Here is a 16249-nt window from a genome sequence, read left to right as displayed (position 1 = left end):
CTCACTCATTGGTGGGAGCTAAGAAAACAAACAAATTAATTCACCCACATACACACACAAAGAAAAACCGGGGGGGGGGGAAGAAAATATAACAACTATACTTTTATGAAGTTGTTACAACAAGCACACGGAAAGGACATTCTTGGGGGGGAGGGGAGAGAGGGAGGAAGGAGGGAGGTGTCAGTGATGGGCCATTATAATCATATACATTGTATATTGACAAAATAAAAATTTAACGAAAGAAAAATAAATTATTTCCTAAGTATGAATAAAAAAAAAAAAGAATGAGTTTGGAGAGTGGCCTCTTTAATTTTTTTGGAATAGTTTGAAGGGAATTGTGTCAATTCCTCTTAACGTTTTGGTAGAATTCAGCAGTAAATCCATCCAGTCCTGGATTTTTCTTTGTTGGGAGACTGCTGATTACTGATTCAATCTCATTGCTTGTTATTGGTCTGTTCAGATTTCTGATTACTGATTCAATCTCATTGCTTGTTATTGGTCTGTTCAGATTTTCTATTTCTCCTTGTTTCACTCTGCCCAGAAATTTATCTGTCTCTTTCAGGTTTTAAAATTTGCTGGTGTACAGTCATTTGTCATACTCTCTAATGATTTGTTGCATTTCTGTGGTATTGGTGATAATGTCTCCACATTCATTTCTGTTTTTTTGTTATTTGGGTCTTACCTCTTCTTTTTTTGGTAGCTTAACTAAAGGTTTGTATATTTTGTTTATCTTGTCAAAAACCAACTTTTTGTTTCATTGACATTTTGTATCATTTTTTGGCACTCTTTCATTTAGTTCTGCTCTGGTCTCTATAATTCCCTTCCATCTACTAATTTTGGGATTGCATTGTTCTTTTTTCCCTAGTTCTTTCAGGAGTGGTGTTAGGTTTTTTATTCAAAATCTTTTTATTCTTTTCACGTAAGCATTTATTGCAACAAATTTCCCTCTTAGTAATTCCTTTTGTGTATTGCCCATCTTTTGGTATGATGTTTCTTTATTTGAATAAGTTTGATGTCATTTCTCGATTTTCTGTTTAATTTCTTCTTGAGCCTATAGTTTGTTCAGGAGCATATTTTTTCGTTTCCACGTATTTGTATAGTTTCTAGAGATTTGCTTGTTACTGATACATATTTACATAATTTAATACACTGAGGTCTGAAAACATACTTGAAATGATTTTAATTTTAAAAAATTTTTTGAGACTTGATTTGTGACCTAACATGTGGTCTATTCTGAAGAATGTTGCATGTGCTGATCAGAAGAATACTTATTGTGCAGTTGTTTGATGAAATGTTCTTCAGTTGTCTGCCACGTCCAAATTGGTCTAAAGTGTAGTATCAGTCCTGTGTTTCTCTATTGATTTATTGCATAGATAATCAGTCCAAGGTTGAGGGTGGTATGTTCAGGTCTCCAACTATTTTCATCTTGGAGTCTCTTTCTTTAGGTCTAATAGTGTTTCTTTTATATTCTCGGTGCTCTGGAGTTGGGTTCAAGTATGTTTATGAATATTATGTCTCCTTGCTGGATAGATCCCTTTATTATTATATAATGATCTTCTTTTTGTTCTTTTTGTGGTTTTCGGTTTAAAGTCTATTTTGTCCAATGTAAGAATAACTACCCTTGTTCATTTTTGGTCTCTGTTTGCACGGTCTATCTATACTTTTCTATCCCTTCATTATTAGTCTCTGTATGTCTTTACAGGTGAGGTGAATCCCTTGTCAACAGCATATACTTGGGTCTAGCTTTTTAACCCAGTCCATCAATCTGTGCATTTTGTGTAGGGAATTTAGTCTATGTACTTTTAGCATAATTGAAAGATATTGTCTTACTCCTTGCAATTTATCAATTTTCCTTTGGATGTTTTATATATCTGTTCTTCCTTTTTTCCACCTTTTATTGTTTGACTTAGATGTTTTTTGTTTTTTTGGGTGGTAAGATGTCATTTCTCTCTTTTTCCCATTTTCATTTTTGTTCTACCAGTGGGTTTCATTCTTTCCTGTGTATTCATGGTAGTGATTATCATTTTTTGGCTTCCAGATGCAGTACTTCCTTCAGGATTTCTTGTAGGATTGTCTTGTGTTGATGCACTCCTGCAGCTTTTGTTTGTTTGCAAGACACTTTTCCTCTTCATTTCTGAATGATTGCCTTGCTGGGTATAGAATTCTTGACTGGCAGTTTTTAAAAAATTTTAATCCTTTGAATATATCATTGCATTCTCTTTTGGCCTGTAGGGTTTCTGCTGAGAAGTCTGTTTTACTGATGGTGACTCCCTTATAGGAGAGTTGATGTTTTTCTCTTGCTGATTTTATGATTCTCTCTTTCTCCTTGTCTTTTGAAAGTTTTACTATTTTGTGTCTCAGAGAGGATCTTTTTGAAATATATATGTTTGGGCATGTTTCATCCTCTTTGATCTGTAAGTTTGTATCTGTACCATTACCAGGGAAGTTTTCCACTATTATTTCATTGAATGTGATTCAGTACATTTTACTTTCTCCTCCCCTTATGGAACACACATGGTTTGGACATTTATGTGCTTAAGGTTGTCTTCTAGCTGCCTTAGATTTTCTTCATTTTTTAAAATTCTTTTTTTTTCTTTCTTCCCCCCTTGGGTTACTCCAAAAATCTGACTTCTAGATGAGAAATTCTTTCTTCTGCTTGCTCTGGCCTGCTGCTTACACTCTCAATTGTAGTTTTTATTTCACTGAATGAGTCTTTCATTTCCAGAAACTCTGTTACATTCTTTGTAATGGTATTAATTCCTCTGTACATGTTCTCCTTCATGTCGATTGTTTTCCTCATTTCATTGTGTCATCTAACTGAGTGTTCTATTGTCTCACTGAGTTTCCTTAAGATTGTTGTTTGGGATTTCTTTTTAGATACGTCAAGTGTTTCCTCTTGTATGGGGTCTGATATTTCAGAATCATAGAATTCCTTTTGTGGTTTCATAGTTTCTTGTTTATTCATATTTCTAGTATTTTTATGTTGATGTCTAGTGTTCTGGTGGATCTGTTGCTTCTTCTATTATTCTCAGGTGGTTTTTGAGGAGTATGACTTCCTCCTACAGATTAGTTACACATTTACTGTTGTGTGGGGTGTTTTAGTTTCTGTTCCTGATGGATTGAATAGTATCAGTAGTTCTAAGTAGACTCAGTTTTTGAAGGTAGACTCAGTAATTCTGAGTAGATTTATTAGTTCTGGTGGATGCCAGCAGCTATATCTGTGTTTGGGATTGTGCATGTGAATGGATGTCTGAACTCATTCAGGTGGGTTGGGACATGTGGGTGGGTGCATACATGGGTGTGGATGGGTGGGTAGCACTCCATGTGTGGCTATGTTACCATGCTCACATAGGTGGGTAGGGCTACATGTACATCTGAGGTGGCTGGGGCAGAACTAAGGCTAGATGGCTGGATCCACATGAGTTGGTGAGGCCAAATGGGTTGCTGGACAAGTGGTCCTGGGCAGGTTGGTAGGTTTCTGCATGTGGCTGGGTTTTGGGGTCACATGGGCAGTGAGGGCCATGCAGGTAGCTGGAAAGCTGGAGCTGCACATGTGCTCAGTGCTAAGCTGGTGACATGGGCTATGTTGTGGGGTATGCTGTGCAGAATGAATTCCTTTGTAGGGAGAAGGACCATGGCTCTGGGACTAGACAATGGCACAGGCAACAATGGTGGTGTGGGGGTGGGCTGGGTCAGGAGGAGGAGGTTTACTACTGGGAAATGCTCACAGCTGAGCAGATTCTTTTTCTCACAAGGGAATTCCTTCTGGCTGATCCTGGTGTTGGAGACATGGTGGTGCCCAAAGCCACATACCTCTTTCTCTTCTACATCACCCTACTTTGTTTTTTGCTCCACAGATATCTCACTAGGCTCTCACTGCCCTCCCAGACTCTGCCACTGATGCTTTTCCCCATAATTAGGTTTCCATTCCTTGCTCTGGTCCTTTTCTCATAGAGGGTCATGCATTGGGCACCTCTAGTCCAACATCTTGCCCCACTCTCTCCTTCTTTCTTTTTCTTAGTCTAGCTAATGTTTTGTCAATTTTGTTTACCCTTTCAAAAAACCAACTTATCATTTTGTTGATCTTCTGTGTAGTTTTTTGAGTTACTATTTCATTTATTTTTGCTTAGATTTTAAATATTTCTTTTTATCTACCTATTTTGGGATTGCTTTGTTCTTGCTTTTTTACTTCCTTGAGGTGTATTGTTAGGTTGTTGATTTGAAATCTTCCAGTTTTTCTGATGTAGGTTTTTATTGCTATAACATTCCTCTTAATAACTCCTTGGCTATATCCCATATATTTAAGTAAGATGTGTTTCAGTCTTCATTTGTTTCAAGGAATGTTTTGATTTCCTGCTTAAGTTCTTTTTCGACCCATTGATTGTTTGGGATTATGTTGTTTAGTTTCCATGTATCTATAAAATTTCAAATGTTTCACTTGTTTGTATTTTTAGTTTTATTTTATATTGGTCTCAAAATATACTTGATATGATTTCAATTTTAAAAATTTGTTAGGGGCCGGCCCAGTGGTGCACTGGAGAGTGCGCTGCTTGGGAGTGTGGCGGCGCTCCTGCCGAGGGTTTGGATCCCATGTGGAGACCGGTTCCCGCTCACTGGCTGAGCGTGGTGTGGGCGCAACACCAAGGGTTGCGATCCTGTTGCTGGTCCCCGGTACGGGCACGACACCGAGGGTTGCGATCCTGTTACCAGTCAGTAAAAAAGACAAAAAGGAAAAAAAAATTTGTTAGGACTTGTTTTGAAGCCTAACATGTTGTCTGTGCTGGAAAACAATGCATGTGCTGATGAGAAGAATTCTGTAGCTGTTATATAAAATGGTCTGTAAATGCCCATCAAGTCCGTTTACTTTATAGTGCAGTTTAAATACAATGTTTCTTTCTTATTTTTTGTATGAATGATCTGTTTTCCAGCTTTTTAACTGAGTTTTCCTTGTCAGAATATCTGTAAAGCTACTGTTTCTTGGTGCATCAAATTATTCCTCCAAATTGGTATAAGATGATGAAAAATGATTACATTGTATAATGTTGAGTGCACTAATTATCTTGGTTTGAGCATCACATATTGTTCTCTGCACCCCACAGATATGTACAATCAACCATGTTTCAATTTAAAAAATATGAAATTATTCCTCCAACTCATTTCATCCTCCTTGTTGTGATTTCATTGCATACAATTCATAAACATTTGATGCTAGCAGTGTTATGAAATTTTGCATATCTCTTTCTTCCCCTGCTTGAATTTGGTTTTGTTTCTAAATATTTATTCATTATTTCTCTAGTGACAAATAAAAGTTTAACATATTTCCTGTGTATAAAATGATGTTTTGAAATACGTGTACATCCTGGAGTGGCAAATACAGTTCATTTACATATTCATTGCCTCAAATACTCATCATTTCTGGTGTAAACACACTTAAAATCTATTGCCTTAGCAATTTTCAAGAATGAAATATATTGGGAGGGGAAGGGGGAAGGGAAAACCAGGAAAGTTTGGCAAACAGAGAGGAGAAATAAGTTCTGGTGTTCTATTGCACAGCAGAATGGTTATGATCAACATTAGACTTTGCATGTCATGTCATAGAGGAGAGGTTTTTGAATGCTCTTGCTAGAAAGAAATGATAAACATATGAGGTGATAGATACTCTAATTACTCAGACCCAGTTATAATACACATATATGGATCAAAACATCAGATTATACCACAACAATATGTATAATTATAATGTCTCAATTAAAAAATTTTAAAAGAATAATTCACTACATTGTAATTAACTGTAGTCACTATCTTAGTTGATGTGCCCTGCTATATATAAAAAACAAGCAAATCAATAGAAATAAAAGGACACAACAATCACAATAATTCCTTGAACTTGTTAAGAGAAGAGACATGATGTTGATAGGGGTGGGAAAGGGGGTAGATGGAGGAGAGAAAGGAAAAAATTGGTAAAGAGCCACAAAAATCAAGTATATTGTATAATGATATACAAAAACATAAATTAAAAAAAATACCTGAGACTGGGTAATTTTTACTGAACACAAATGTGTATAAAATGCTTAAATAGTGCCGGCATATACTTAATGTTGTTAGTATTAATTTCAGTATTATTATCTTTGAATTTCTTTTCTAGCTCTAAATTTTTTTAAAAATTTAGTTTATTATTTCATTGTATGTGTTTACTAGGTACAGATGGTTATTTGAATACATGCATACATTTATAATCATCTAACCACATTTTTCTGGTGTGAGTCTTATATTTAGCCAACCATCTGCCTATTTTTCACTCTATTTGAGAAATATTCACTGAGCCTAAACTCCTTATCAAGAACTCTACTAGGCATCATGGTTGCAAAGATGGATGAGATATAGTTCTGAAATCCCAGTATTCACATTGGGTAAAAGTAAAAATATTCGGGCCGGCCCGGTGGCGCACCGCGCTAGTGCACCACTTGGGAAGCATGGCGGCGCTCCCGTCGAGGGTTCGGATCCCACATACAGACCGGTTCCCGCTCACTGGCTGAGCGAGTCGTGGGGGCAGCACCGAGGGTTGCGATCCCGTTGCCGGTCCCGGTCCGGTACGGGGGCGACACTGAGGGTTGCGGACCATTGCCGGACACAGAAAAAGACAAAAAAAAAAAAAAGTAAAAATATTCAGTGAACTCATTGTGTCTGAAATAAAAGTGAATCTAATGAAAAGGAAGGGAGTCTTTGAGTTAATTTTGATCACATAACATCAGAAAACATCTTTGTAAATGAGTTACCAAGAAAACATTTCTAACATAGTATCCTTTTTCCCATTACTTCTGATGATTTATGTTAAACATGTAAGATTTGATTTACTTAAAAAACCCAAAATTATTACTGAAGATAATAGGGAAAATGGCAGGTTTTATTTATAAAAGGTTAAAATTACTGGTTAGAAAGTGAAAAGAGTGATCCCATATATAACTTTATATACAAAAGTTAAAGCAGGAAATAACCCAAAGGAAAAGGCAAAGAAAGAATTTCTTTGCACATGTATTTAAAATATTGGATGGTCCGCCAGGCCTTGTGGTCTTCAGTATTGCACGTAATGTTATTCACGAGAGTCCTGCGATGGCTCTTCATAAAGAGCTTTGCTGAGGAGTTTCCCCAGAGCCCCTTTCATGTCCCAGGAAAGCTTGGCAAACCGGTATAAAATCACAGTTAGAGAGGAGAAATAAGTGCTGGTGTTCTATTGCACAGCAGAATGGTTATGGTCAACATTAGATTTTGCATATCATTTAATAGAGGAGAGGTTTTTGAATGCTCTTGCTGCAAAGAAATGTTAAACGTATGAGGTGATAGATACTCTAATTACTCAGACCCAGTTATAATACACATATATGGATCAAAACATCAGATTATACCACAACAATATGTGTAATTATAATGTCTCAATTAAAAATATTTTAAAAGAATAATTCACTACGTTGTAATTAACTGTAGTCACTATCTTAGGTGATGTGCCCTGTTATATATAAAAAACAAACAAATCAATAGAAATAAAAGGACACAACAATCATAATAATTCCTTGAACTGATTAAGAGAAGAGATATGATATTGATAGGGGTGGGAAAGGGGGTAGATGGAGGAGGGAAAGGAAGGAATTGGTAAAGAGCCACAAAAATCAAGTATATTGTATAATGATAAATAAAAACATAAATTAAAAAAAAAAAACAATACCTGAGACTGGGTAATTTTTAGTGAACACAGATTTTAGTGAAAACGATTAAACAGTGCTGGCATATACTGAATGTTGTTAGTATTAATTTCAATATTATTATCTTTTAATGTATTTTCTAGCTCTAAATTTTTTTAAAAAATTTACTTATTTCATTGTATGTGTTTACTAGGTACAGATGGTTATTTGAATACATGCATATATTTTATAATCATCTAACCACATTTTTCTGGTGTGAGTCTTATATTTAGCCAACCATCTGCCTATTTTTCACTCTATTTGAGAAATATTCACTGAGCCTAAATTCCTTACCAAGAACTCTACTAGGCATCATGGTTGCAAAGATGGATGAGATATCCATCCATTCGGAAATCCCAGTATTCATATTGGGTAAAAGTAAAAATATTCAGTGAACTCATTGTGTCTGAAACAAAAGTGAATCGAATGAAAAGGAAGGGAATCTTTGAGTTAATTTTGATCACATAACATCAGAAAACATCTTTGTAAATGAGTTACCAAGGAAACATTTCTAACGTAGTATCCTTTTTCCCATTACTTCTGATGATTTATGTTAAACATGTAAGATTTGATTTACTTAAAGAACTCAAAATTATTACTGAAGATAATAGGGAAATTGGCAGGTTTTATTTATAAAAGGTTAAAATTACTGGTTAGAAAGTGAAAAGAGTGATCCAATATATAACTTTATATACAAAAGTTAAAGCAGGAAATAACCCAAAGGAAAAGGCAAAGAAAGAATTTCTTTGCACATGTATTCAAAATATTGGATGGTCCGCCAGGTTTTCTGGTCTTCAGTATTGCACGTAATGTTATTCACGAGAGTCCTGCAATGGCTTTTCATAAAGAGCTTTGCTGAGGAGTTTCCCCAGAGCCCCTTTCATGTCCCTGTTCCTCAGACTGTAGATGAAGGGGGTTCAGCATGGGGGTGACCATGGTGTACATCACCGAGGACATCACACTTGCCCTAGAGGACAGTGTGGCTGCAGAACTGAGTCAGACCCCAAGGCTTGTGCTGTAGAACAAGGAGATCACTGAGACATGAGACCAACAAGTGGAAAAAGCTTTGCATTTGCCACTGGTGTATGCAATTCTCAGGATTTAGAAGAAAATCTGAGAGTAAGAGAAGAGGATCCCAGACAGAGGGAAAACACCTAGAACAATGGACATAAAGCATGTCACTATGTTTTTGATGAGTGTGTTAGAACAGGCAAGCTCCAAGACTTCGGGAAAGACACACACAAAAAAACTTGGGATGTCCATGTTTGTGCACGACAGCCTCCAAGTGGTCAAGGTATCAAGCAGGAAGCCCAGGGCACTCATGATCCAGGACACCAGAGCCAGCAGCTCATAGAGCTGGGTGTTCATCATGACCATGTAGTGCAGAGGGTGACAGATGGCCACAAATCAGTTGTAGTCCATCACTGTCAGGATTAAACTGTGCAGACATCCAAACACAATGAAAAAATGTATCTGGCTGACGCAGCCTGCAAAACTGATAACTTTGCTCTGTGTCTGTACATTCATCAGCACCTTTGGAATGGTGGTGGGGGTTATACAGATGTCAGGAAACGACAGGTTGGAGAGGAAGAAGTACATGGGGAGCATAGGTGGGAGTCTGAGATCCTGGTCAGGATAATGAGTAGGTTCCCGAGTACTGAGACCAGTTACATGGAGAGGAAGAGGCCAAAGAATAGGGACTACTGGTCAGAGTCCCCTGTGAATCCCAGGAGGAGAAAGTCCTTATCTCCCGCTTGGTTTCCTTCTTCCAAGGAGTTTCTGGGTTTGCCCAGAGGGAGGGAGAAAAGGCAACACAAAATTCACTCCAAATAAACATTCTCTAGAATGAGAGCAATATCCTTTATTTAAACCCAGGGGACTCAAGAAGTCATCCATTTTGGCTAACCATTGGATCCTATTGTGGACAAGTTGTGGCTACTATCACTACCTGGAAAGATTGTTTCTAGGTCAGTGGTTTCAAATTGTAGTCCCCGGAACAGTAACATCACATCACCTGGGAAGTTGTTAGAAATGTGTATTGTCAGGGCCTGGTGGGTGCAGCTGGCACTCTGTGATTTAACAAGCCCTCTCGGGAATTCTGATGCACGCACAGTTTGAACACCACCGCTGCAGTGCTCCCCCACATTCCTAAGCAGCGCTCCCTCCCACAGCATCCCTGGGGGCAGCTCTTGCCCTTTCTGCCTAATGCATGGTGGAAGGAAAATTCCCTAATTCTAGCCAAATTTTTCAATCATTGGAAGGCTCTTTTTGTTACTGTGCTGAGTCTCTGTAATGTAGATCAGTTAAATCCTCTGGACCTTGCATGCTGCTTCTGCTAAAAATGATTAATCACCACTCTTATTATGAATCACCATTGTCAATGTCAAAATCCTAGAGTTTTTAAATATATCAGTGAATCTTATATACATTTTCATTTTCTGATTCTTTATCGGATTAAAGTATTCCACCCAATGGAAATGGCTATTTAAAAGTTGCACATTTTTTTTCCTAAGATTTTTAAGAAAAAATAACGTTTGGATTAATTTTAATTTTATATTTTTTCTTTTAGGATTATGTGTAAATAGCCTCTCTCAGTTATTAAAAATTACAGTATTTCCTTATTCACATTCTTGTAATTGATTATCTGTGTCATAATTGTAAGTAGGCTGTCAAATCTTTTGTTCTATATGTTTAATTTTCTATCCACATAACATAAAATTTGAGAAGAGAAACTCATCTATTATTCATTTTATCTTTCATAATATTACTCCTTTCCATTTTTTTGTGACAGGTGATCTATAGAATCATCTATGCTCATTACGTGAAAAATAGCATCATAATTTTATTGGAGATTCCATTAAAATTATAAACTAATTTGGAAAAAATGGACATATTTATTCTTTTCAGATTCCCATTCAAATAACAGGAATTATCCTGGGGATATTTCAGTCATATATGAGTAAACTTTCCTGCAGTTTTTTAAAAATATAGAATACACTCATTTCTTGTGAATAGTATTTTAGTGTATCTTAGGTTTAATGTTATTATGAATGATATTTTTGTACATTATCTTTGTTATCACTATTAGGAAAGATTTTGATTTTTACAAATTGATGAGGTATGATGTTACTTTTCTGGTGTTTCTTATTAATTTCATAACTTTATATTTATGTATTTTGTCATCATAATATTAATTAATAGCATTTATTTCTATTCTTTATCTTTTTTATTGGTTGGAAATTTTGAAACCCTCTTAAAATTTATGATGAGCTGGAATTCTTATTTTTCCTTTTTTTCTCCCTAAGGGAATAACCCGAGAGTGTTGTAATTTAATATTATGCTCATCATGATGAAAATATAAAATTCTTTTATCATGTTAATTTGAATTTATTTCTGGACACATTTGAGGGTGTAAAATAAATGGTATGAATAAGTGTTCAATGACTATATAGAAAAAATAATGTTGAAAATTATCTACATATTTATAAGTGAATTTCAAACATGAAATGTAGAACAGGGGAATACATAAGCTGTCTATATGTAGACATTATAAATTTATGCATAGATATGTACAACCTTTGAAAGTAATTTTTTTCCTTTGAAATTTAAAGTCTTTGCAAGAAATAACAGAAGAAAAGATCAGTAATTGGAACCATAAATTAAACTTCTGAATTAAAAATAGTTCCATGCAGCAAATTAGAATGTAACAATAATCTATTTGTGTGATAAAAATTAATAACTTTAATCTCTAAAATCTTAATAATAACTTATAAACAGAATAATGTATTGCTGGGAAAAAGGCATAGAAATATTAAAGATACATCTGAAGAAATTTAAAAAATGTTTAAAAAAATTTTCATTCCTACTATTAATCTAAGAATGTAATATGAAAATGAAGATACCATTTTCAATCAGGGAATTAAGATGTCTTTTTTTTGGTTAAAAATGCAAAATTCCATCATGGGGAAAGAGAAATAATATTTCAGATACTGCTAATATAAGGTTCTTGGTCTCCTTTTCTGGGCTGGAGAAATTAAATCAGCATGTAGATTTTTTTACAATTACACACATTTTGCACAGGAAAAATTATCTTCAACAAAGTACAGCAAAATATGAACAGGGATCATCTTTGTCTGGTAACATTAATGTTGATTTTTAGATTCATTTTCTAGTATATTTTTGAATAATTGCAAGTGAATATCTATGTAGTCTATCCTCACGAAATAAAAATCTCAACATCTGAAGGTATCAAAAATAAAAATTTTAGAGAACAAAGAGTTAAAGCAGAAATTAGCAGGTAAAGATAAAAGCAGACAAAAAAAAAAGATAAATGCACTAAAAAGAAGAAAGACACTACAATTGAAAAATAAATTTCAAAGCTAATTCTTTCCAATATACAAATGAATAGACAAAAATAGACAAAGTCTAAGGGAAGGGATAACGAAAGTGAGAAAGAACAGAAACACCTGGATTTATGAATGATAAAAATGCACACGCAGATAAGTGTTCAACTTACGTTGATGATATTACTTATAAGTGTATGTTAAAATCATTAATATCTTCAAAAACAAACTTATTCCTGAAAAAACATGTGTCCAAATTTCATTCGGGAAGGAGGATAACACATCAGTAACCAAGGAAGAAATTTAATGAACAGCAAAACTTACCTAGAGAAATGCACTGGTGGACCCCTGTGCCAGGAGCTATAGCAGAATTCTCCTTTAAGTATTACAGAAGAAAATTAAGTTAATTATCAGGAATTGTTTATTAGTGCCCTGGAAGTTCCAATCAATGCAATACAAGGAGAAGAAGAAATGAAACCTCAGTGTTGAAAAGGCAACATAACATTGTTTTTAGATGATGGCTGCAGGTGGTGAGTTGGTGGCCGGAAACCGATTGCATCTGAGCATTTTAGTAAGACAGTTGATACAAAACAAGTACAGAGAGAACTGTAGTCATTCTAATGTGGCATTCAGCGCCATGTAGTACATTCAGAAGGTTTTGCAACAATTGTATCTCTCTAGTTCCAAATAATTTCATCATTATGGAACCTCTGTCCTCTCTTTGCAAATTTTCTATAAATATAAATTATTGAAAATAAAATTAACAAAATGTGGTTACAAGAGAAAAAGAATAGTATTCCTATGAATGTTTGAACCTCTTAGAATATAAATGTCGATCATTTCAAATTTTAAGAAAATATAAAACTCCTGCAACAAGGGCTGGAAACATGTAAATTCTCAACAAATGAGAGTATTAACTAATAAAATTTATTATGGAACTCCATAAGTCAAGCACTTGTGGTATGCTTTATATTCCTTAGCTTATTTTAAGATCATCACTATTTTTTTTTTTTGGTTTAACAAATAAAAATGTGTGTACAGCAATGCAGTGATGATAACTAACATGTTAGCATGAATAGGTGCCTACTCGTTTTAGAGACTATTAAAAACTTCCCACACATGATCTCCTTTAATGTCATCCTAACATTAATTCTATGGACTGTATAACACTGTTTTCCCCATTTTACAAATGTGAAAATGAAGACACAGGAATATTAAGTAAGCTAATGTCAGAAGATGCATGAAATGGCCTTGCAAGGGATTATTATGTAGAACCGCAGGAAATGCTTTTTAAGTGAATGAATGAATGAATGAGTAAGATATTATAGATAAAAAGATACAGGAGCATCTATGATAGGGAAATGTAGAAGCACTTGTAATGACTACAGGAAATGACTAAGATGATTGTGTACAAACTCTTGAGAGATGCTGCGGGCTAAGAGAAGGTCCATTTCTATTAGGAAGGTAAGAGATCCTTAGAAGGTAAGAGATCCTTAGAATTGTGTTCCAGAAGAGAGAGGAATGAAGATGAGAGGAATCTGAGAGAAAGAAGTAGAGAGTGACACAGGAATTTACTATGTAGCATGTTTTGAGTGGATAGACTCTCATCAACACATTATCACAGTTTTTAGCACTGAACTTTTCCTGTTAGAGCTCTGCCTGTCTCCATACCTGTTTCCAACACCAGGTGCTTCAGTGGTGCTGCTGAGACTGTAGTTCCCTGGGTCCTTTCTGCCCTGGGTGACAGAGGCAGCATCAGACACAAGTCCTCTGCAAGGGTCCAGTTGACCTCCCTCCTTCCTGTGATAGTTGAGTCACAGGCAAGTGGAGTAAGGGGCTTATTTCCTATTTATTGTGCCTCAGAGGTTGAATTCTCATGAAATTAATGGTTCCATTGTTACTCTGTTCTCCGAGCAGTTTGGTTCCCATGAGTGAGGGAGTCAAAATGGAAAAGAATTTATTTTCTGCTATTTTTCTATCCTTGGAAGCATCTTGGAAACAAGAGGTGTATATCATTCTCTCCAGGGCTTTTTGCTCACAGTATTCTTTTCTTCCTGGGTCTGACTTACATTACCCATTGTTTTCATCTGTGAGCATTTCTAAATGTTTGACATGGGCTTTTGTTTGTTTGTTTTTGTCTATGAAAGGCATGAGCAGGCACATTTTAAAAGACCATTTGAGTCCCTGTACCCTAACTTGCAGTTGTGCACAGGGATCACACATGGCTCCAAACAAAACTATTCCAATGAGTTTACCACAACTTCTATTCCTACTACTGAAGATGCAATGTATCCATGTCTTTTACAATGTGACTGTGAAGCTCCTCAGAATTAGATGTAGAGTCTATTTCTCCACCTTTGAATCTGGGCTGGACTTAAGATTTTTGAGATGCTTTGGCCTGTAGAATATCATGGAAGAGAGAGTGTGCCTGAAATACTCTGTGCAGAAAATAGAATAAGTGCTGTGGACACTGAGCAATAACAGAACAGGATCTCAATGGGAGCATAAAATCACACGACCAGCTATTAAACAGCCTAGTATGTTAAAGTCAACATTATGAGAAATAGAATTCAAGGCAGTGATGTAGAAATGAATGATAGACATGAAATTGAAAAGCTGTGGTGTCAGAAATTCTTCTACAATAGGATTTTATAAATTGCCTTAGTTTATAAGTATGGTTTACTCAATAAAACTACTGTAACTGTGTCACTATATTAGAAACATGGGAATCTCCGAATAGTTTCTGATCCAACAATGGGAATTACTTTGTGAGAGCAGAAAAATGATGAAGGAGAAATGTTGTATATTTGACAGAGAAAAAAGCTTAATAAATGAAAATTGCTTACATTTTCCAAAGCAGTCAAAAGCAAAGAAATTGAAATTCCAGGATATAATAAAGGGAGCAAGTTCTACATCCAAGATGTAACTAAATAATAGCAATTTCTGGCTCTGAGGCTTTAATCTCTGCAATCAGGTGCACATCTTTAGCCACAGGACAACTGGCTCTTTCCTAGTTTCTGTCCCCCAAAATACTTCAGTGTCCTTTTTATGTCTTTATTCCTCAGACTATAGATGAAGGGGTTCAGCATGGGTGTGACCACAGTGTACATCACTGAGGCTGTTGCGCTTGAGTATGAGTTGTATGTAGCAGCAGAACTAAGGTAAACACCTAGGCTTGTGCAATAAAATAAAGAGACGACTGAGAGGTGAGATGCACATGTGGAAAATGCTTTATACTTCCCCTGAGCTGATGAAATTCTGCATATGGAGGAAACTATCTTGGAGTAGGAGTAAAGGATACCAGTGAGGGATCCCCCACCCAGCAGTGCTGCTGCAAAATATATCACCAGGTCATTAAGAAAGGTGTCAGAACAGGCAAGATGGACCACCTCATTTAGTTCACAGAAAAAGTGGGGGATTTCCAAGTGTGTGCAGAAGGACAGCCTCAACACCATTAATCTATGTAACAAGGAATGCAGGACACTCATGATCCAGGACACCAGAACCAGCAGTCCACAGAGCTGGGGGTTCATGATGACCATGTAGTGCAGGGGGTAACAGATGGCCACTAACCGGTCATAGGCCATCACAGTTAGGAGGAAGCTGTCCAATCCAACAAAGTGTATGAAAAAGTACATTTGGGTGATACAGCCTGTGTAGGTTATGACTTTGTTCTGTGTCTGTATATTCACCAGCATCTTTGGGATGGTGGTGGAGGTGAAGCAGATGTCCACAAAGGACAGGTTGGAGAGGAAGAAATACATGGGGGTGTGTAGGTTGGGGTCTGAGATGATGGCCAGGATGATGAGCAGGTTTCCAAACATGGTGACCAGGTACATGGACAGGAACAGCCCAAAGAGGAAGGGTTGTAATTCTGGCTTTTCTAAAATTCCCAGAAGAAGAAATACTGAAATTTGTGTGTCATTCTCTGGTTTCATGTGGTGGAGATGACTGCAAAAGGAAAAAAACAAATTAATGAAAAAACAAGAGATAGAAAAAGAACTTGAAACAAACATTTATTAATTACCTATCAGAAACGTTATCATTTATATTCTACAATTAGGACACTAATTTCTGTATATATGTACCAATCTGTTCCCCTTCAAATGATTCCTCATCCCATGTCTGATTAGGAATTCCTGTCCCATTTTTGCCTTTTCCCAAGAGGTC

General features: G+C 36.0%; 1 protein-coding gene and 1 pseudogene across 1 annotated transcript; both read right to left on the bottom strand.

Moving 5' to 3' along the window:
- Nucleotides 1-8548: 8548 nt before the first annotated feature.
- LOC103603606 lies at nucleotides 8549-13835 on the bottom strand (annotated as a pseudogene).
- A 1228-nt stretch (nucleotides 13836-15063) lies between these two features.
- On the bottom strand, nucleotides 15064-16017 carry LOC103603605 (olfactory receptor 7A10-like). Its single transcript, XM_008588163.1, has one exon. It carries the CDS (start codon nucleotides 16015-16017, stop codon nucleotides 15064-15066), a length of 954 nt encoding a protein of 317 aa, XP_008586385.1.
- Between the last annotated feature and the right edge of the window lie 232 nt (nucleotides 16018-16249).

This window comes from Galeopterus variegatus, unplaced genomic scaffold, assembly GCF_000696425.1.
Source record: "Galeopterus variegatus unplaced genomic scaffold, G_variegatus-3.0.2 Scaffold4695, whole genome shotgun sequence".
Lineage (NCBI taxonomy): Eukaryota > Metazoa > Chordata > Mammalia > Dermoptera > Cynocephalidae > Galeopterus > Galeopterus variegatus.
The sequence above is the reverse complement of the archived record's forward strand: the minus strand, read 5'-3'. Positions and strand labels throughout refer to the sequence as shown.